This window comes from Capricornis sumatraensis, chromosome 3 (assembly GCF_032405125.1).
Source record: "Capricornis sumatraensis isolate serow.1 chromosome 3, serow.2, whole genome shotgun sequence".
NCBI classification, from domain to species: domain Eukaryota; kingdom Metazoa; phylum Chordata; class Mammalia; order Artiodactyla; family Bovidae; genus Capricornis; species Capricornis sumatraensis.
In genome coordinates, this window is record NC_091071.1 from 169,894,613 (window position 1) to 169,918,395 (window position 23,783).

Genomic DNA, 23,783 nt, shown 5'->3' on the forward strand with positions numbered 1-23,783 from the left:
TGAGGAGAGAAATATGTAAAGAAGATACTCATGAAACAAGTAAAAAATGTTTATAAAACTCCAGGAGTGCTTCATCAGTCGGCCTCCTGGTAATGCAAAATTAAACTGTGTATGATTATGCAGACACCTTCTCAAAAATCTCAAGGTACCAGTGCTAGACAGCAGTGCAAGTCCTCATTCAATGCTCCCAAATACAGTTTTGCAAAGGAACTGTTTATGTTGCAAGGTGTTATTTGCCATAAAATAAGTTATTTGTACATGTATATTTGAATAAAGGTTTTATACCTCTTATAAAGTTTTATGTTTACTGTAAAAAATACAGACAAGCAGAAGAGAAAATAATCACCCACAGATAAAACAGCTGACATTTTAATTGTATTTCCTTCTGATCTTTTATCCAGGCACATTTATCTGACAAAACTGGGACCATACTGTATCATGTCTGATGGTTTTCTCACTCAATATTTTAGAATAAAATTTGTGATATTATAAACTCTTCATAAACATCTTTTAATTCCCACATAAAATAACATGAAGTGGATGTAGATAATTTACTTGACTGTTCTTTACTGTTGGATATTAAAGTCATCACTCACTTTTTAAAAGGAAACTACTGTTAAATACGATTTCTTTAAGAACAGTCCCAGGGGAAGTACAATTATCTTAGGAACATGGTAAATGACTAAATGCTATTTGTTTCTAAAAACCCATGCAACACCAGGTTGAGGAGAAATGAGAAGGACCTCATTCACAACATGTGTAAACTGAGGTGAAGACCCAGATAAAGTTCGTAAAATCAGAGTTTCAAATAATATGTAGAAAAATACCACTTTACAGAAAGTAGAACAATTAACCCCTATTTGTTCACAGCAAAATAACCCTCATATGATAAGCCAACTAATTCATACATAAACAGCAGTCCAAGTTGAGCCTCTGTCCATTTTCTGTGGCAACAGTCAACATAAATTATCTGCAAAGTCCTACTTTGTACCTATTACTATCCTAACTGAAACAAATTTCATCTGTTTAGGTTAGAAAATAAGCCTTACCCCAAATTAGGTATCATGCTAGCTTATGGGGATAGCTTTCTAGCTAAGAGGTTTTTATGTCAGTTTATTCAAAGTTTGATGCCTTTTTTCTAGATCTCTCTGCAAAGGAAAATACTAAAAATGGGGCTGGGATGGCAATTATGACTGCCTGCCTCCAGCTTAAGACCAAACAGACGGCTGCAGCTGTTCTCCATGTGTCAGTGACTCTGATGGCCCCTAGAGTCTACAGCAGAGTGACTTTCTTTTGTACCTGCTTTTACCTGATAGTAAGCAGCTCGCTGTAGCTGGTCAGTGGCTCTTTCTACATGCACCTCTGAGCTTTCCACGTTGGCTTCTATGCTGTCTGCAAAAGAGAAGGGCAGAGGATGTTTTACCACAGTCGGATGTTTCAAGACTGCAAACTGAAGAGCATTCTGATGCTAAGGGTCCTGTTCCACCATCACTCCAACTATCTAGCCATGAGATCAAAAGTTACCAGCCCCATAAGAGAACAGCCCTCTTCTTTGGAAATAAACACTGAAGAATTGTTTAGAGGTAGAGGGTTATGAAGTATGCAAATCATCCACAAACAGTTCAGAAAAAAATCAGGTAAATACATAGAAAGAGTGCAAATAAAAAGCAAATGGGGTAAAATGTTAACAAGAAGTAAATCTAAGTAAAGCTTATAGAGGAATTCCTTGTTATTTTCATTTTTGCAACTTTTTGTGAACTTGAAATTATTTCCAAATAAAAAGTTTTTTTTAAAAAGGGTTTCGAATCCCATAGCTGTGCAAGTTTCTGGAGATAAAAACTGAGAAGCTGACAGCTATTTCTCTAAACAGCCAAAGACTTAACATGAGGCTACGGCAAGTGAATAGGCTATTCATGGAAGCCTTATTTTAATTTCCACATTTGACAAGGTAAGAAAATTGCTAAGAAAATGAATTTAGTGATTTTAAATGGTATTCCTAGATTCCTAAGACACAGCTTACTGACTTCTTTGCATACAAAAACTATCCACTCACCTTTATGTTAAAGGTATCAATAATACATACCAATGATATCACCTTGGTCATGGATCATCATGGCCAAATCTTTAAATATCTGATTGACATCCAAAATATCAGCCTAAGGAACACACACACACAAAAATTAACCAATATTAAGTAACATGTTGGAAGATTCATTTCCTCTACTTACCTAAAGTTCTGGCTATTAACATAACACATGTGTTTTTAAAGCTTATAAATCATGCTTTCTCTATAAACAGAAAATGAAAATAAAGTTAACTATTAACACTTACTAAGTGACTTCTCTATGCAGAGTACTATGCTGGTAGGTAATTAGAAGCACAGTCTCTTGAGCCTGACTATCAGTTACAGAGGACTGTTAACCCTCCACAGTCTTGTTCAACCCTAAATTAAGAACTTCTTTGGACCTCCCTACTAAAATGTGGACAATGACAGTACCCATCTCATAGCATTTTCAGAAGTACTAGATAAAAAGTTCTTCAGTCCAGTTCAGTTTAGTTCAGTTGCTCAGTCGTGTCTGACTCTTTGCGACCCCATGAATCGCAGCACGCCAGGCCTCCCTGTCCATCACCATCTCCCGGAGTTCACTCAGACTCACGTCCATCGAGTCTGTGATGCCATCCAGCCATCTCATCCTCTGTCGTCCCCTTCTCCCCCTGCCCCCAATCCCTCCCAGCATCAGAGTCTTTTCCAATGAGTCAACTCTTCACATGAGGTGACCAAAGTACTGGAGTTTCAGCTTTAGCATCATTCCTTCCAAAGAAATCCCAGGGCTGATCTCCTTCAGAATGGACTGGTTGGATCTCCTTGCAGTCCAAGGGACTCTCAAGAGTCTTCTCCAACACCACAGTTCAAACGCATCAATTCTTTGGTGCTCAGCCTTCTTCACAGTCCAACTCTCACATCCATACGTGACTACTGGAAAAATCATAGCCTTGACTAGATGGACCTTAGTCGGTAAAGTAATGTCTCTGCTTTTGAATATGCTGTCTAGGTTGGTCATAACTTTTCTTCCAAGGAGTAAGCGTCTTTTAATTTCATGGCTGCAGTCACCATCTGCAGTGATTTTGGAGCCCCAAAAAATAAAGTCTGACACTGTTTCCACTGTTTCCCCATCTATTTCCCATGAAGTGATGGGACCGGATGCCATGATCTTCATTTTCTGAATGTTGAGCTTTAAGCCAACTTTTTCGCTCTCCTCTTTCACTTTCATCAAGAGGCTTTTTAGTTTCTCTTCACTTTCTGCCATAAGGGTGATGTCATCTGCATATCTCAGGTTATTGATATTTCTCCCGGCAATCTTGATTCCAGTTTGTGCTTCTTCCAGCCCAGCGTTTCTCATGATGTACTCTGCATAGTAGTTAAATAAGCATGGTGACAATATACAGCCTTGATGTACTCCTTTTCCTATTTGGAACCAGTCTGTTGTTCCATGTCCAGTCCTAACTGTTGCTTCCTGACCTGCATATAGGTTTCTCAAGATGCCGGTCAGGTGGTCTGGTATTCCCGTCTCTTTCAAAATTTTCTACAGTTTATTGTGATCCACACAGTCAAAGGCTTTGGCATAGTCAATAAAACAGCTGCTGCCGCTGCTGCTGCTGCTAAGTCGCTTCAGTCGTGTCCGACTCTGTGCGACCCCATAGACAGCAGCCCACCAGGCTCCCCTGTCCCTGGGATTCTCCAGGCAAGAACACTGGAGTAGGTTGCCATTTCCTTCTCCAATGCATGAAAGTGAAAAGTGAAAGTGAAGTCGCTCAGTCGTGTCTGACTCTTAGCGACCCCATGGACTGCAGCCTACCAGGCTCCTCCGTTCATGGGATTTTCCAGACAAGAGTACTGGAGTGGGGTACCATTGCCTTCTCCGCAATAAAGCAGAAATAGATGTTTTTCTGGAACTCTCTTGCTTTTTCAATGATCCAGAGGATGTTGGCAATTTGATCTCTGGTTCCTCTGCCTTTTCTAAAACCAGCTTGAACATCAGGAAGTTCACGGTTCACGTATTGCTGAAGCCTGGCTTGGAGAGTTTTGAGCATTACTTTACTAGAATGTGAGATGAGTGCAATTGTGCAGTAGTTTGACCATTCTTTGGCACTGTCTTTCTTTGGGACTGGAATGAAAACTGACCTTTTCCAGTCCTGTGGCCACTGCTGAGTTTTCCAAATTTGCTGACATTATTGAGTGCAGCACTTAAAAGAAAGGGTATTATATGGTAAATGACTAATAAGTGGTATAGCATTTACCTCAAGCAAAGAAGGAAGACTATTGCAGAAGAGGCAGGACTTAAGAAGCCATATACATAGAAAGGTAACTTGGTTAAAGAACAAACAGCCCAGTTTGGCTATAACATGGATGTGATATTATGATTCATAATAAGAAATATGTATTTGATCTTTGTCTCAATCGGAGCACAGAGCTCCTAAAATTTTTTTCTAAGTGATAAAAGAGATAAAGATGTCCTTTTTAATTCAAAACAAACCCTTTCAATCACTCCTGAGTATGTTAATAGCTTGGCTTTTGTAAAAACCCCTAAGGATGGGGGCTAGTTGCCAGGGGAACCAACCTGGTGTTTAGTTGATTGGAACTTTCAGCCCCAATTCCAACCTCTGGGGAGGGGTGGAGGGCTCAAGGTTAGATCAATCACCAAAGGCCAATTATTTAATTAATCATGCTCATGTAACCAGAAGTTCAAAGAGCTTCTTGGTTAGTGAACACATGGAGATATGGGGAGTGTAGTAGGCCTGGAGAGGGCATGGAAGCCATGCACGCGTGCATGCTCAATCATTTCAGTCATGTCTGACTCTTTGCAACCCTATGGACTATAGCCCATCAGGCTCCTCTGTGCATGGGATTCTCCAGGCAAGAATACTGGAGTGGGTTGCCATGTCCTCCTCCAGGGGATCTTCCTGACCCAGGGATAGAACCCATGTCTCCTGAATCTCCTGCACTGCAGGAGGATTCTTTGCCACTGCACCACTGGAGAAGCCCCATGGAAGCCATGTACCCCTGGCCATATACTTTGCCCTATGCATCTCTTCCGTCTGGCTCTTCCTGAGCTGTATCCTCTTATAATAAACCAGTAACCTAATGAGTAAACTGTTTTCTTGAGTTCTGTGAACTGCTCCAGCTAATTAATCAAACCCAAGGAGGGGATCATGAGAACTTCCAATTTCCAACCTGTTGGTCAGAAGCACAGGTCAGAAGCACCTGGATTTGCGACTGGCACCTGAAGTCGCAGAAACAGGGGTCAGTCTTGTGGGACTGAACCTTCAATCTGTGGGATCTGAGGCTAACTCCAGGAAGACAGTATTAGAACTAAGTTGCACTGTAGTGTATCTTGATGATGTGGCAGAATTGCTTGATGTGGGGGGAAAAAACACGTATTTGGTGACCAGAGTGTGGGAAGGATAGAGTGGGAGTAGAAGAGAAGCACACCGGAGTGTGTTGCTGCACTGTTAGAGCAGGGTTTGCATGTTAGATGCAGGAAATGACTGGACACGAAAGTGCAACAGCTAAGGAATTAGACCTTGATTCTGTTGAACGTGAAGTGCCCATGACACTCCTCTCCTCAGCTCCACACATCTCATTCTACTCTCGGCTGGATGGGATTTCTCATGTTAGAGAATCAATTAGATGATTAGTAGCAATAGATGAAAAAGAAAACACATGACATCTTTGAAGTCAAACTTCAGGCTTTCCCTGATGGCTCAGCCGGTAAAGAATCCACCTGTAATCCAGGAGACACAGGAGGTATGTGTTCAATCCCTGGGTTGGGAAGATCCCATAGAGTAGGAAATGGCAACCCACTCCAGTATTCTTGCTTGGAGATTCCCTTGGACAGAGGAGTCTGGCAGGCTACGGTCCATGGGGTCACAAAGAGTCAGACATGACTAAGTACGAGCACAAGGATGAACTGTTTCATCAAAAAACAGAGGGCAACAACAAAATTCTGTAAAGCAATTATCCTTCAATAAAAAAAATTAAAAAAAAAAAGTATCAAGAAAAAAAAACAGAGGGCTCTAGGGCAGTGTGTCTCAATCTTGACTGCACTTTGTAATCACCTGGGAAGTTTGTAAGATAAAAAATGCCCTCACCCAGGGCTTCCTGTGGATGTTTGTCCATTTTTAACCTACAAAAAAATAAGAAAATCACATGCAGTTCAAACTAGTAATTGGTGGGTGGATGAGAAGAGGTGGGGCATTAAAAAAAAAAAAATCTCCAAGTGATTCTAAAAGTACAGTCAGGGTTCAGAACCACTGCCACAGATGAAGGTCAAGGAGGAGATCAAAGTTTCTCCTCTCTACAACCCTCCTCCCCGCACTGCCCCAAGATGGCAGTCTTCCATCTCCATGGAGAAAAGTACTCAGGTTTAAGGATGTTTTACTGGTCATCATGCAAAAAATTAAAGTTGGAAACTCAGGTAAGAAAGGCCTTGAGACTTCTCTCTCAACCCTCACCTCAAAAATTGTTCCTGTTTCTCTGACTCACAGATGGGATACCCAAAATTTGTGATTGGACTTTCAGATGCACAAAAATGGAGCAAACTTTTTGGCCTGTCTTTACTCTGGGTTATTCAGACTAAGCAAAGGGCTTTCCGTAGAGCCCCACCGAACCTAAAGACTGGCACTGAGGTTTAGGGACAAGGTCTTAATAAAATATTTGTTGGCCTTGTTCTGTTCTCCATGGGTATTCTCATGGAGACCTTATAAAACATGGTGACTGAAGAGGGGGTCCAGGTGTCCTCAGGCACTATGACCAGTACCATCCTAGTGAAGTGTGAAAGTTGCTCAGTCATGTCCAACTCTTTGTGACCCTGAATCCTCTTTGTGGCCTGATTCTCCAGGCCAGAATACTAGAATGGGTAGCCGTTCCCTTCTCCAGGGGATCTTCCCAACCCAAGGATCGAACCTAGGTCTCCCGCATTGCAGACGGATTCTTTACCAGCTGAGCCATCAGTGAAGCCCAAGAGTACTGGAAAGGGTAGCCTATCCCTTCTCCAGCGGATCTTCCCAACCCAGGAATCAAACCAGGGTCTCCTACATTGCAAGTGGATTCTTTACCAGCTGAGGTACCAGGGAATCCTGATATGGTCATAAGAGTAGGTCAAATTCACCATGATTACACTGACACATAATATGCAAACTGTACAACTCATTTCATCCTTTTTCATAATCACTGAGAGAAAAACCAGATTGCAGATACACTGAGTCAAACAAAAAACATGACCTGGCCCTCACCTCCAGCTGCCGAATTGCTGTCTCCCTCTCTTTAATAAGCTCCAGGTCCTGTTCGGTGATGGCCACCTCATCCTCCTGTCTCTGCATCTGGTTCCACTCTTCATGGCTGCAGGGAGACAAGCACATGGGCTGATTCCTCCCCGCAAAGGTGTACCTAAGACATATCATCTCTGCTGTCAGCAGAGCCTGTCCAAAGACGGTACCAGGCCTCCAACTCCTCTGGTAACAATACAAGTCCCTGGGGGTTACATTCTTCACATCCAGAGGCAAAGAACTGGTAACACCAAGAAAACCAAGTCTCAGCTTTCATGGGCAAAACTAAGAGGAGGCAGAATTACAAGGGATGGGACTCCTTGCTGTTTCCATCCAGGGATACACTCTATAAAGTTGCTAGACAAGAAGCGGGCAGAGATTTGAAATCTCTGGCCCATTCTCTCCCAGGACACTCTCAAAGTGCAAGCTGTGTTGGCATCTCAGGTACTAAATGGGTAGAGAAGAGCAGGTTAAGTGACCTGTCAGTGCCTCACCAATTAGTCTGCCAGAATCATATCTCCTGGTTTTCAAGGATTTCTTTGAGGCTATTAAATGTCTCTTAACAGAAAAGCAAAGTGAAAAAGCTGATGAAATGTTACAACTCTTCTTTTCTGGTACCATATTTAGAAGAAAGGCATATGACTTATGAGACATGGCACTTTGAAAATTCAGCATTAAATGTACCTTTCCAGTAGTACGCATAGATCACATGTCATCTCCACAATACTTAGAGAACTTTCTCCACGTGCTGGAGATATAAAACTGAGTGAGAGGGCACTCCAGGCCTCTGAGGCACTCAGAGTATAGGGGTGGCAAGATAGATGCACACCTGTGACAAAACACTTTATGTTCTGAACTAGTACCATCAATACATCTCTATGGAATTAGTTAATTCAGTTTGGAGGAGGAAGGAGATGTCTTGTAGATACAAATCATTTGCTTTTTCTAGGGTTGCCTCCATTTTAGGGATGAGTAAACAGAAACCCAGGAACTTTGAAGAACTAATATCCGAATTATAGGTAAAAATCTCAGCCCTCCTAAATTGTAGGTTTTGGGGGTTTCTATTTATTCCTCTTGAGCCAAACCCTCTCCTCAACACACAGACATTAGAGATTTCTTGAAAGTTTTTTATTCACTTTGAAATTATCCCTTTCATAATTCAAAGATCATGGAAAAGCCCACTGTTTTGACTTTTTTTAATTTGATGGATTATAAATTACCTACCCCAGGGCTCTTGAGAGTCCCTTGGACTGCAAGGAGATCAAACCAGTCAATCTTAAAGGAAATCAGTCCTGAATATTCATTGGAAGGACTGATGCTGAAGCTGAAGCTCCAATACTTTGGCCACCTGATGCGAAGAACTGACTCACTGGAAAAGACCCTGATGCTGGGAAAGATTGAAGGCAGGAGAAGGGGACGACAGAGGATGAGATGGTTGGATGGCATCATCAACTCGATGGACATGAGTCTGAGCAAGCTCTGGGAGTTGGTGATGGACAGGGAAGCCAGGTGTGCTGCAGTCCATCAGGTCACAGAGTCAGACACAACTGAACGACTGAACTGAACTGACCCCAGGGGTCCCTTTATTTTTCCTCCTTTTTTCTCACTGATTTTTAAAATTAAAAGGAAGTATAAAGTATAAAATCCCATCTCAACTATCTACCTTAGAACAATTCCTTTACCTGTCAAAGGAGACGAGCTGTTCCTCTCTCTGCCTCTCCTCCGCCTAGAAAGTAGATGGCATTATTGCTGCTGTTATTCACAAACATGTCACAGACACAGACACAGACACACACATACTCACATACACACAATGACCTCCTTTAGCTACAGTATAAAGAAGCAACATCCTTTGGCTCTGATAGGATCTATAAGATGACACAGGGCTCTGGCAATCTGTCTTGACTGGGAATGGGTGTGAAATAGTCAAAAGCCAATCTGCACTCCACTTTGGGTTCAGAGTCAAAACTATACTAAGTAGGATGGAAAGAACATGGTAGGAGAAAGGAATAAAAACTAATAACAGTGATAACATTTTTAAATTTGGAGAGAGGTGGGTTAAGGGAAAGAATGGAAAACGTGCAAGCAAACACATTTTCAGAACTTGTAAAGATTTCTTTTAAAAATAGACCTTTAAAGCGTATCGGGTTCTAAAGTGACAAACTGACTTCAAAAATCAGTCTAATGATACATTACTTTTGTAATTTAACAACTAAGAAAAAAAGTTAAAAGAGCAGTCTATTTTTTAAAAAATTCCCTTTTTTTATAACAGTAATCAAAAAGTTAAGCAACATAAAGAAAATTTCAAAATTCTACCCACCCAGAGGAATACAGTGGAGTTTTTTAAATTATTATTAGTTTTCACTCTCTCCCCAGATCAAGAAACGAAACACTGCTTGTGTCCTAAAGCCTACCTCTGTGCTCTTCTCCAATAACCACCACCTCCCTCTCCTCCACAGTAACCATTATCCTGACTTTTTGGCCACCATTTTCTTGTATTCTTAAAATATTGATACATATCAATATTTAATATTTTATCTGATTTTGAATTTTACATGAATGGAATTATAATGTTTGTATTCTTTCATGCTTTGATTGGATCAGATTAGATATGCCAGATCCATCCCTGATGCTAAATATAACTATGGTTCATTTTCTCTGTTGTAATATATTATAGTACCACCATGTATTTATCTCTTCTATTGTTAATTGACATTGGAATGTTTCTGATTGAACGTTGCTATGAACACTCCTGTACTTATATCTTTGTACAAACATACAAAGTTCTCTGGGGTAGAATGGCTGGGTCATAAGGTGTTTTGAAGTTACAGCCAAATGTTTTCCAGTGGTTGTTCCAACTCATACTACCACTGGTCAGGTAGGAAAGCTCCTGTTGCATTACATCCTTTGTGTTCCCTGGGCTGTTTATTACACTGCAAAAATTATTTGCCAGTATTCTTTAGGGGCTAGGATAAAAGATGTGTGAACAGAGACGATTTATATTTGCTTTTGTTTGCGTGAAGGTACTCAACCAGACCAGGACTTCTAGAAGCTTCAGGCTTTTGGACCATTCAAGTAGTATGAATTTGGACAGCAAATCTGCCTGAAGGTTACTCTGTGGTATAATTTACCGTCTGGATTTCCCCTCCCTCCTGCCGTCTTCAGTGTTAATGCAATCTTTTTAACAGTCTGCTAAGGAACAGGAGGGCTTACTTTTCATTTTTTTTAGGGCCCAGTTTAATTTGCAAGCACCTTCTTTTACAATATCCATCTTGCATGGACCCATTACTTTGACTTCATGCCATAAGGACATCAAAACTGAATTCACGTTTGCCCTCAGTAAATGTAATCGGTGGAAAAGTAGTTTTTTTCGGTGCTCTGGTTATCTCTTTGGGTTCACACCTTCTCTTAGGCTTTGATCTTAATATTTTCATGGCTCTTCAATATTTTTGAGACATTGAGTTGTTAAAATCTAGTATCTGTTAATTCTTTTCAAAGAGAAGGCTAGTCCAAATAACCTGGCCTTCTACATTCTAGGAAACGGATTTAACCTTTCTTTTTAAAAAGCTTTTAACATAAGATCAATATGACAATGAGAGAGAAAAAAGAAAATTACACATGATTCTACCTGTCATTTTTGTAAATCTTTGTGCATATTCCTTTCCAGTCTTTGACTGTATGTACACTTTTTTAACAAAGGTTATACCAATCTGACATTTTCATAGCAGCTAATGTCCATGTTTATTATTCGCAGGGATAGTAAGCAAAGACAAATGGTCAAAAAATTTTTTTAAACTTAGGAAAGAACATCCTGAAATTTGCAGAGGCCTTCTTTTGGAAATAAACTCACAGAAAGACGAGATCCAGCTCTTGCTCGGGCAATGCTCTCCTTCTCCTTTTCAGACACCCTTCTCTGCACAGCCTGGAAACTGTTTAAGGCTGCAGAGAAGTCATTCATGAGACGTTCCTTCTGAAGTTTCTGCTGGCGCTGGGAAATTAAACAAGAACTTAAAATTTCATATTAACCCAGAATCATTTGGTTTTAATTCCCTTTAAAAGCAAAAGTACACCCCCTAAAAATTCCCAACTAGGAAAAGAACTATGAAATAGGCTCTTCCTTAAATGAATGAACTTGTCTTTTCTAACTCAAATCTCTGGTTAATACTATAGGCCAAGTCAGAGTTCTTCTTTCATTCTTACAAACCTGTGAACTAGGTGTCTTTTACCATGTAAGGGAATCTCAGAGGGAACCACAGTTCAGAATTTTAGTTCCCAGGAGAATCTAAAAGCAGAATAAACACCTATGGATTTAGACTGGACTCAAATAGAGACTGTTTCCTTGCTAACATGTTAAACTGTATTCATCTATAGTTAGTTCACAGCTTCCCTGAACACCATAGAATCGTTTGCCTTTACACTGTAGTGAGGTTCAAAATCTTTGAGAACCTAAAAGCTTATTCTGCAGAGTTACAGGCTATGTTTATTTAGCTTACTGATACTATGTCTCAAAAAGCACATGCTGAGAGCACTTGCTATAGTCAATTGGTTCTATAGGTTATACAGAGGCAAGTATAATCAGTAAGAATCCAAGGGGTCAAGGCCTCAAGAGGTGGTGGACACTAAGGGAAGAGTAAGGCATGAATAGTAGAGAGAAGGAGAAAGGCAAAGCCATGCAAGGTAACTGTGTGAGCAAAGGCATGGTGGCAGAAATTTGCAGAGGATTTATAAAAAGATAGTTTGACTGGAACCAAAGGTTTTTTTCATGAGAATAGCTAAAAGATAAAATTGAAAACATAGGGAAGGGGCTGGCCACTGCAGGTTTTATATTTATTCTTTAAAGATTTGCTTACTTGGCCATACTGGGTCTTAGTGGCACACGCAGGATTTTTGATCTTCGTTGTGGCATGCAGGGCTTCCCAGGTGGCGCTAGTGATAAAGAACTCGCATGCCAACGCAGGAGACTAAGAGACGGGGTTCCACTCCTAGTCTGGAAGATCCCCTGGAGTAGGGCAGGGCAATCCACTCCAGTATTCTTGCCTGGAGAATCCCATGAACAGAGAAGCCTGGCAGTCTACAGTCCATAGGGTCACAAAGAGTTAGATATGATGGGAGCAACTTACCACCCATGCACTCAGGCATGCAGGTTCTTTAGCTGTGGCCTGTGGAGTTTTTAGTTGTGGAATGTGAACTATTAGTTGTGGCATGTAGGATCTAGTTTCCTAAGGATTGAACTTGGACCCCCTGCATTGGGAGGGCGGAGTCTTGGCCACTGGACCACCAGGGAAGTCCCCACAGCAGGTTTTATTTTATTTTTTAAATTTATTTTTGGCTGTCCAAGTCTTTGTTGCTTCACACAGGCCTCCTCTAGAGCGGGGGTTACTCTTTGTTGCAGTGCGAAGGCTTCTCAATGCAGTGACATCTCTCATTGCGGAACACAGGCTTTAGAGCTCAGGCTCAGTATTTGTGGCTCACAGACTTAGTTGCTCTGTGGCATGCAGGATCTTCCCAGATGAGGGACTGAACCCGCATCCTCTGCATTGGCAGGCGGACTCTTAAACACCGGACCCCCAAGGAAGCCCACCCGCTGCAGGTTTTAAATGCCAAGCTAATGAGTTTGGGATTCAACCTCTAAAGAACAAAGAGCAATGAGGATTTCTATGAGGGGACCATGATGTGTACAAAATGATAACTTAGAAAGATGAGTCCACGATGGTGAACACAATGGAATGCAAAAATGAAATAAGTCAAAAAGATGACCACAATAATCAAGGTTTAAGGTTAGGAAGACATGGTATCAGTAATGAGAACACAAAGAAATGAGTCTAAAAAACATTATGCGACTGGCTGTGGGGAAAGGAGGATAAAGTCAAAGGATGACTCATATTTCACACCTGGGAGAGAGATGGTAACACTGAAAGCAAATTTAGTTGACGGACTTTTTAACCCATTCCTGAGATTTTAATTTTTACATAAACATTAAATAATAGAGGGGAAAAAACATCATTCCTCAATCTCACTATCCAAAAATATTATCTTTTAAGTATATCATAAACATTTTCCATGTTAACATACTCTTCACAATTTGGTCTTTGCTATATAATACTCCATTAAGTTGATCTAGTAAATTTTATGTAAGCATTCCTTCTAGATTGTTCTATTTTTAACTATTACAAATAAATAAAGCTAAAGTAAGCCCTATTGTAACAGCTAATATTTATACAATGCTTATCACATATCATATTGTTATAACCACTTTATATAATAACTCATTTAATCCATCTATCAACCTATACTATTAAAGTACCTATTTGACAGATCTGGAAAATGAGGCACAGAGAGGTTAAGCAATTTGCCTAGGATCATATAGTAAATGGCAAGGGTAGAATTTAAATCCAGGAAACCTGGATCCAGAGTGCATAGCTGGGTTTTTTTCCCTTAGAACTTAGAAACATTTGCATGAGTGGAAATATTAGGTCAAAAGGCACAAACTTTTTTTTATGACAATAAGTACTGTCAGTCAGCTTAGTGAGGGGTTTGGGTGAAACAGAAGGGATTCATTAGCATATCAAAGAGGTGATGTCAGAGCAGGAATCAGCAATATGGGGCAAGTACTTAGAGGTGCAGGGGCAAGGGATTGAAAAAGATTTGGGGACCATGTCATAAAAGTCACAGGAAATTCATAAAAGTAGAAAAGACTCCTGGGGGAGAAAGCATAAAATAACAAAATTAGAGGATCACTGGTAGCACCTCAGGGCACACCCACTTCCAAGAAGACACAGAGTCAGAGAAAGACGCTGAGACTCAACCTGGGGTAAGAGAGACAAAAGGCCAGAAAGGGGTCACCAGAGTCAGGGGACACGAAATCTACTTTGTTGTCTTTACTATGGAAATCATGGGAAGAAAAAGGAAGTTTCAGTAAAGACAGGATGAACAGGAGGATCAAATAAAACAAAGAGAAATGAATAAAAATGCAAAAAACCTCCACTGGATTTGGCAATTAGAAGATCACTGATAATAGTGCATAAGTATGAAAGAAATGTGAAAGTACGATGTATGGTTTGATATAGTCCAGTAGCAAAAAGATGAGTGACAGGGCTAAGGTTAATTAGATAAAGAAACAGTTGAAAAGGAAAAGAATATTCAGCACAATAGGAAGAAGGGAATCCAGGATTTATATTTCACCAGAGATAATACCTCTGTGGATTTGTTTTATGTTCTTAATGATTCAAACTTTGCCAACAAAGGTCCATCTAGTCAAGGCTATGGTTTTTCCAGTAGTCATGTATGGATGTGAGAGTTGGACTATAAAGAAAGCTGAGCACCGAAAAATTGATTCTTTTGAACTATGGTGTTGGAGAAGACTCTTGAGAGTCCCCTGGACTGCAAGGAGATCCAACCAGTCAATCCTAAAGGAAATCAGTCCTGAATATTCATTGGAAGAACTGATGCTGAAGCTGCAACTCCAATACTTTGGCCACCTGATGTGAAGAACTGACTCATTGGAAAAGACCCTGAGGCTGGGGAAGATTGAGGGCAGGAGAAGGGGACCACAGAGGATAAGATGGTTGGATGGCATCACTGACTCAATGGACATGAGTTTGAGTGAACTCCGGGAGTTGATGATGGACAAGGGAAGCCTGGCAAGCTGCAGTCCATGGGGTCACAAAGAGCCGGACATGACTGAGCAACTGAACTGAACTGAATGATCCAAGATAATGGAAGGAAACAAGAAGATGCATAATCCAAAAATAATTTCTATTTGATTTTGGAATACATTAGATTTTTTTTAAGCAGACTGAACTTTCTATTTTGCTTATGCTTCTATTTAACACTTTGCTACTGTTCATGTCCGACTCTGAGACCCTCGTGGACTGCAGCACATTCTGTTGACATCAGACTCTTAGATTCCCTTTTATTTTTTACTGCTAAATCTATCTACAAGTGTGTATTCCCTATGTGGACAGCTGGGAGAGGAAAGGGATGATTTGGGAACAATTTGAAAGAATGAATGGCAAGGGGAACTGGTCCAGTATGAGAAACAACCAACACAAACAGCACACAGGCAGTCAAAGGGTGATTATGTTAAGGTGACTACTTTGTAGCAGGATGACAAAGCACCTGGTTTTGGTTCTTTTCTTTTGTGCAAGGGGATGCCAAAAATCCAAAGACTGAACACATACTTCATTAAACGCCTTGCCAGGAATGAGTTAAACTGACAATATTCAAACTTTTTAAATGGAGATCCAGAATAAAAATGTGACATCTTGACCTAGCATCATATATACACATATGTGTGAAACAAAAGCTTCATGTAACAGTATTGCCCTTAATTACATGGTTACACACTCTGATGTTTCTATTCTGTTTCATTTCTTTTAAATGGTGATCATAATACACTAAAATTATATTATGTTCCAACAGTTACAATTCACAGACAACCCAGGAAGGGGAAATGGTAGGCTTCATCTTTGTAGCCATCAGAGACGAAATATTATTTTTTAAAATTCACTAATAAAAAACAATGTAAGTTCAGTGCTCCCATGAATGGTATAGAAACTAAAGCAAGATAAAATCACAATAGTCTAAGATAGAGAAGATTTTTGTCCTGGAAGAGACAGGATGTGAGGCAGACCATGAACAGTAGGTTAAAAAGTCAAGCTACAATGGAGGGGACACATTTGACTTCAAGAACAAGTGAAGGAAAGCCATGGCATATCAAGGGAACATTGAATTCCAATAGAAACTGTGTCTTTAAAGGATATAAATGGTCACTGAAGAAAATGACTTGAGTAGAGAAATCTTTCTCAGAGTATTTCCTTAACTGGAAACCTACAAAAACGTGACATGAAAGTGACTGCAAAGTAAAAAAAAACGTTTGCTTGAAATTTACAGATACTGGATACAAGCAAACTAGCATCAAGCCAGAAAGCATAAAGCTGCTAATCGAATCCCAACAAGATGCAAACACTGAGATTCTTCTTCAGTTAAGCCCATTTTACTAATATATTAATATATTATTGCTAATTATCACAGCAACTACCCATATTGAGTACCTACTAATACCTTGCAAGATCTGGTACATGCATTCTTTCTGTTGTCACAGTAGATACTTATCCATTTTATGGATAAGGAAATTGAGGTTCAGTTTGAAGGCCAAGTTTGTTTCACATACCGCCTCTCCAAAAAAACCAATATTTTCCTTATTCAAAATAAATAAATCAAAACCCAGAAAATACCAACCTGTTCTGAAGTAGATAAAGGAAGGGGCAAGGACCCCAGTTCCTTCAGTAATTCATTTGTTTCCTTGGCAAGCTGATTTGTAGAGTGTTGTAACTGTTGCCTAAGAGAGAAAAGATGTGCTTTAGGATATTCTCACTTCTTGAGAGCTGTTAGGATCAGTCTGGTCTCAGAGCATCTCAAGATGCAGGGAATGAACCTGAAGGAATGGGTTCCCAGATGCTCAGGTTCACAACAAAATTCCAAAAGTACCACCTAGTCAAACTCACTTCAAGTTGTCTTCACGTTACCGAGTAGAAAGAACCTACCTCAATGAAAACTGCTGATTAGGTATTTTAATTCTTTGGGGAGAAAAGAAAAGCATTCTCAGCAGTTCTGATAGAAATACAAAAGCAGCTACCCCCACACCTCAATCTAATAGTTTTAACATGCTGAACTCTCTCCGAAAATTCTCACGTTGATTTGCCCAAGTTCTGCATGGTTACTGTCTGTCACAGTCCACTGACTAGTGACAGAATCCACGCACTGGGGGTTGGATGAAATGTGCATTAGAAGCATAGCTTCTACCCTAGGGAACAACCTCCGAAGATTAACTCCCACGTTTGTGCTTAAAGCTGGTGCTTTTTCAGCTTTATCCTTGGCTCCCTACCTATGCTTTATGCTTGACTTTCTGGCTCTTTCCTCCAAAACAAAGAAGCCCTATACTGTGTTAAAAAAAAAAAAGTAAGCAGCAGAGCGGAAAGGAAATTAAAGAGGGAAAAATGTGTGGGATTGAAAGGTACTGGAAATACAAAAATGATTCCTTTCAGTCATGGTTTCTCCTACTATCTGGCCATTTCTGCAAAGGTTTTAAGGGAGGACAGAGAAACCACACTACTAATTACTAATATTTTTTCACTGCAAAGGGGTCTCCAAGATAGAAGGAAAAAAAAAAGCAAAACCAAAAAAAATTTTAAAAACCATGAGAGTCAAAACCAACAGGGAGTCAAAAAACCAAAAAACAAAAATGGGCATTTCCTGGTGGTTCAGTGGTCCCCTCTTCCACCAAAGAGGGCACGGGTTCAATCCCTGCTTGGTGAACTAAGATCCAACCAGCCATATGGTATAGCAAAAAAAAAATAACAATACTAAAATAAAAAACAAAAGCTCCCAAAAAGAGTCAATCCGAAGCTTGAGCATCATGGACAGTACTAACATACCCACAGCTACCTCACGTCTCCCTCAAAAAAGCTCAAAGTACTAACAGTAAGTGATTCTCTCACTTCCCAATGTCTAGGACAGGAAACAAAAATAGTGTTAAAGATGAAAACTAGAACTTCTAAGAGCAGAGATAGAGTCAAGGAGGACATAATAAAAAGAATCTATTCCACTATTCTCTCCTCGGGTCATTCCGAATATACTTCTTTAATATTATATACAGCTGGAAATCCAACAGATTAGACAAGCACTGTAGATCATCAGGAGGCCTGTGCCAACAAGGAAGCTCATGTAGGGAGAATGCAGTTTAAGAGTGGTAGGGATTCCCTCTCTACTTCCCTAAATTGTTCTGCTAAGCAGTCCAAGGGAGCAAGAAAAGCAGTCTAAGGACTCTGAGAGGCAAGGGAGATCACAACCCTTTAATGTATTCTGTTGCTCCTCTTCCAGATCCAGCTATGACCTCATGTCCCCACTGCCTCTTGTGCTGACTTCACAGGCCTGCAAACTAAGCCGCCAAGCAGCAAAAGCATTAAGTGTGTCCCCAAAAGGCCCTCACAAATCCCAACCTTGTTAGGAAGCTACTCACAGATTTTCCTGTAGCTTGCTTGAATCCTGCTTAGTTCCTAGTTGGCTCATCAAGTTCTTTATCTGAGCAGCTGGGAAGAGGAGGAAAAAAAAATTTATTAAAAAGAAAAATACATTCATCACAAGCACCCTGGGGAGAGGGGAAGGGATAAATTGGGAGACTTGAGACTGGTATATACATACTAACTATATATAAAGTAGATACCTAATAAGGACCTATTGTATAGCACAGGGAACTCTACTCAATACTCTGCAATGGTCTATAAGGGAAGAGAAACTAAAAAAGAGAGCATATATATACATATATATATATACACACATACATACATATATATATACATATATATATCTGATTCACTGTGCTGTACACCTAAAACTAACACAATATTGTAAATCAATTATACTCCAATAAAAATTAAAAAAAAAAAACAAGCACCCTAATTCTCAGATCACTGGTCTCTCCCCATATCCTGAATAAGTATGTACAACTAATAGGAAGCATGCTATGATCAAGACCCTGGTCTTGATCTTCTAAACTATTCTCTTCTAAATCTACCTGTGAGATCTACCTTTCTCCTAGAGAGTAACTATGCCACTAACCAGAAGGTGGTGGTTTTATTCGTCACTCCCAAAGAACTTCCACATTCTCCCAGATTTCCAGTGGCACTGGTTAAAATGTTTGTCTCTTTTGGAATGGCCTTGATACCAAGTATCAATTCACAACAATAAAAATTTAAATTCATGAATACAAAATAATTTTCTACAGCAAACATCTTTGGAAAGACAACGTACATTTATCATTGATAATAAGTTACCACTAGCGGAGCACTTCTATGTGCCAAGTACTATATTAGGAGCTTTGTATACATAATCTCATTCATTTTCATAGCAACAGTCTGAAGTAGATGTATGTTCATTTTGCAGATGAAGAAATAGATTGAGAACTTAAATATCTTATGTAAGCACACACACAAAAAGAAGTAGGGCAAAAAATTCAATCCCAGGGACATCATACTCCAATACCTATGTTCTTTTAACTATGCTGTCTGTAGACAAATAGTACATTGCTTTGTTCAGATTACTCTATCAAGATATTGTGCTAAGATTAGGAATGGTCATATTTGAATCCTAGATGTTTAAGCCCCTAGCCCTGGACTAGGAAAGCAGAGTTCTGGAGGAACTGACAGTCAGAAACAGACTGGCTGGGAATCTGAACACCCTTGTCGCTCACTGACTTCTACAACAGGAATAGAGCCCCTGATTTCCTATGTCCTACTTTCTATTTTCTTCTTCTGTTGGCAGAGAAGATGGGGGAGATTCATTCATTTATAGAGCCTGAAATTTTATTGTATGACTTTTCTGTTTGTTTGCATGCTTGCATTTTAAAAGCATTCACTGTCTTCTATAGGGCTTCCCTGGTGGCTCAGAGGGTAGAGCGTCTGCCTGCAATGCAGAAGGCCTGGGTTCGATCCCCCGGTCAGGAAGATCCCCTGGAGAAAGAAATGGCAACCCACTCCAGTACTCTTGCCTGGAAAATTCCACGGACGGAAGAGCCTGGGAGGCTACATATAGTCCATGGGATCGCAAAGAGTCACACATGAATGAGCAACTTCACAACTGTCTTCTATTGCAAGAAGCTGGAATACAGAACATAGTAACAAAGTACTTTTTGTCCAGGGGAAACATACTTATCTTCAAGTTTCACCAGAACTGCAAGAGATAATATATCACAATAGGCATAGGGCTCCTCTGGCCAAAAGACAGTTTCCTTTGTGAGGGCCTCTCCTATCCTCTCAGGTTTAACTCCAGTTTCACTTGTGAAACACCAGACTGCTAAATGACTAGCTTAGGGGAAGAAGATGAGGAAACCAGTGCTTACTGTAACAATTTGTATCTATCATAGGAACAGATTATATACAAGGCTTCAATGTCCAATAAAAATGAACTTCACTTATTAGAATTTTAAATTTTAAAAATTAATTGTTCCTTATGATAGGGTGCTTCTTAAATAACAAAATTTGGGGGTCACAGTCATAACCCTGACCTTAATTTGGTCACCAAGAGTAGTAAAAAGGCAAGCTTAGTAAGGACCAGTTACCTTACAAGAACACAGATGTGTTAATAGCTTCTAAGTCTGTTAAGAAATAATAACTAGCCAAAATCTTCTAGGTGATTGCTGAGTGACTCTACAGCTAAGGGAAACTGAACAACCTAGCCCTTAACAGCATCTAGGAGTTATTTCTCCTGCAAAAAACTAACAAACGGAAACCTCAATTAAATGGAGTTGGGAGATCCCAAGGGGGAGCTCTCACACCTACCAGATAGCAGAGCCCAGCAGAAGACTCCTCTACGCCAATGAAAAGCCATGGACTCTGGGTTTGCTGTATTATTACCAACTTTCTTTTACCCTTTCCTTGCTAGGAGGGGGCTTGCACTTGGCTTGCCCTGATTGCAGCCCCCAAACTGCAACTCTCTGGTAACTCTGAATAAAACTGTCTTTGCTGGAGAAATATCTGGCAGTCTATTTTAGGTCAACATCCGTAGCCCAGATCACTGTGCCATCATGGGTGTCACAAAGGAAAAGTTTCCACAGTCAAGAATATATATGTACACTTCAAATCATGATTTTATCTTAAAGACCATCTTTTAAGCAAAAATATAACTCCAATTTTATAACAGAAATATAGATTTCACATGATTAAAAAGTTGCCTTTTGACAAACTTTCCTAAAATATAACTATTCCATTAAACGGGGATTTTTTTAGCTTAATGGTTCCATAGGAAAATGTAAAGCACTATAAAAGATTACATTCTGCTAAAAAAGCATTATGTAAGATATAAATAACCATTTTTCATCACTAAGATGTATAATGTCCTTCTTACCTAAGTCTAATGGGAATCAGAATCAAAGCTATCAACTGACTGGCCAAACAAATAATTTAAGAAAGAGGACAGACATTAGCAGCTACAGAGTGTTCACCATGTGCCAGACACTGGGCTATGTACTTGATGTGGTATAATAAAAAGCATATTTGGTCTTTGTTCTCAGTTCCTGGCAAAGAGTTCCTAAAAGCCTTGGAATTTCCTGAGTGATAGGAGTGTCTTTTGTTATTCATAAAGGGCTCCTTTGGAGCATACAGAGCTTACCTACTGAGGTGACCTGAACCTCAGATATGCAGATGACACCAACCTTATGGCAGAAAGTGAAGAGGAACTAAAAACCCTCTTGATGAAAGTGAAAGTGGAGAGTGAAAAAGTTGGCTTAAAGCTCAACATTCAGAAAACGAAGATCATGGCATCCGGTCCCATCACTTCATGGGAAATAGATAGGGAAACAGTGGAAATAGTGTCAGACTTTGTTTTGGGGGGCTCCAGAATCACTGCAGATGGTGATCGCAGCCATGAAATTAAAAGACGCTTACTCCTTGGAAGAAAAGTTATGACCAACCTAGATAGTATATTCAAAAGCAGAGACATTACTTTGCCGACTAAGGTCCGTCTAGCCAAGGCTATGGTTTTTCCTGTGGTCATGTATGGATGTGAGAGTTAGACTGTGAAGAAGGCTGAGCACCGAAGAACTGATGCGTTTGAACTGTGGTGTTGGAGAAGACTCTTGAGAGTCCCTTGGACTGCAAGGAGATCCAACCAGTCCATTCTGAAGGAGATCAGCCCTGGGATTTCTTTGGAAGGAATGATGCTAAAGGTGAAGCTCCAGTACTTTGGCCACCTCATGCAAAGAGTTGACTCATTGGAAAAGACTCTGATGCTGGGAGGGATTGGGGGCAGGAAGAGAAGGGGACGACAGAGGAGATGGCTGGATGGCGTCATGGACTCGATGGACGTGAGTCTGAGTGAACTCCGGGAGTTGGTGATGGACAGGGAGGTCTGGTGTGCTGTGATTCATGGGGTCGCAAAGAGTCAGACACGACTGAACTGAACTGAACTGAGCCCTGACAGCCTTAGGGTGGGTAGGGTTTGTCACCAGAAAGACCAAGTAATTGGCAGGTTGGAAATTTCAGTTCCACCCACCAACCTCTGAGAAGGGAAACTGCGGGTAGGGAGAGGAAGTACAGATTAAACTCTATAAATTCTTGAACTAGATTTGATGAGCTTCCAGATTGGTGGACTCCCCAGGTGGTTCAGTGGTAAAGAACCCACCTGCCAATGCAGGAGACTCAGGAGACACAGGTCCGATCCCTGAGTCAGGAAGATCCCCTGGAGGAGGGCGTGCCAACCCACTCCAGTATTCTGGCCTGAGAAATCCCATGGACAGAGGAGCCTGGCACAGTCCATGGGGTCGCAAAGAATCAGATATGACTAAGTGACCACACGCACACAAGCATTGACTGGTGACCACACGCAGATGCAGGGAGGGTGTCAGTGCCCAGAGAGAGAACAGAAATTTGAGCTCTTCCTACATACCTTGTTCTAGGACTCTCTTCTATCTGGCTGCTCCTGAATTATATCCTTTTATAATAAACCAGTCCCTGCTGGGTCAGAGGGTAAAGCGTCTGCCTGCAATGAGGGAGACCCAGGTTCAATCCCTGGGTCAGGAAGATCCCCTGGAGAAGGCAATGGCAACCCACTCCAGTATTCTTTCCTGGAGAATCCCATGGACAGAGGAGCCTGGCAGGTTACAGTCCACAGAGTCGCAAAGAGTCGGACACGACTGAGTGACTTCACTTTCTTTCACTATAATAAACCAGTAAGTGAATGTTTTCCTGAGTTATGTGAGCTGGACTAGAAAACAAGCTGAACCTGGAGAGGGGCTCATGGAAACACCTCCAATACAGCTCACTGGTCAGAAAGACAGATAAGAACCTACACTTACAATTGGCATCTGAAGGGAGTGGGGTCGGGGGAGCCTTGTCGGACTAAGCCCTTAATTTGTGGAATCTGATGGTAACTCCAGGTAGTGTCAGAAATGAATTAAATTGTAGGACACCCAACTTAAGTCCAGAGAAACTGACCACTGGCGTGTGGTAAACCCACATACCTGGTGTCAGAAGTATTGAGAGTGGAGGAAACATCAGAAAAGCGCTTTCCCTTCACTCCTCATAAGCATTATCTTCCTGTTGTTGTGCTAGTTGCTCAGTCGTGTCCAACTCTTTGCGACCCCACGGACCATAGCCCGGTGGTTCCTCTGTCCATGGGATTCTCCAGGCAAGAATACTGGAGTGGGTTACCATTCCCCTCTCCAGGGGATCTTCCCAACCCAGGGATTGAATCCCAGTCTCCCGTACTGCAGGCAGATTCTTTACCTTCTGTCCCACCAGGGAAGCCCCTTATCTTATTAGATAAGCATTATTACTATGAAGACCTACAAGACCTTTTAGAACTAACACCCAAAAAAGATGTCCTTTTCATTATAGGGGACTGGAATGCAAAAGTAGGAAGTCAAGAAACACCTGGAGTAACAGGCAAATTTGGCCTTGGAA

At 40.7% G+C, this 23,783-nt stretch overlaps 1 protein-coding gene and 1 non-coding gene across 2 annotated transcripts in view; one reads left to right on the forward strand and one right to left on the reverse strand.

The window, feature by feature from the left end:
- The window catches only part of STX12 (syntaxin 12), a 36,605-nt gene that overhangs the window by 1,737 nt on the left and 11,085 nt on the right, over nt 1–23,783 (reverse strand). Inside the window, exons 2-8 of the mRNA XM_068967764.1 lie at nt 18,347–18,416; nt 16,567–16,666; nt 11,177–11,314; nt 9,009–9,052; nt 7,294–7,399; nt 2,084–2,156; nt 1,310–1,392 (exon numbers count right to left, since the gene is read on the reverse strand). Of these exons, the coding sequence (XP_068823865.1) occupies nt 1,310–1,392; nt 2,084–2,156; nt 7,294–7,399; nt 9,009–9,052; nt 11,177–11,314; nt 16,567–16,666; nt 18,347–18,416 (614 nt within the window). The remainder of the gene's footprint in view (nt 1–1,309; nt 1,393–2,083; nt 2,157–7,293; nt 7,400–9,008; nt 9,053–11,176; nt 11,315–16,566; nt 16,667–18,346; nt 18,417–23,783) is intronic.
- Nucleotides 19,758–19,830, forward strand: TRNAC-GCA (transfer RNA cysteine (anticodon GCA)). Its single transcript has one exon. It is a non-coding gene; the product is annotated as a tRNA-Cys (tRNA).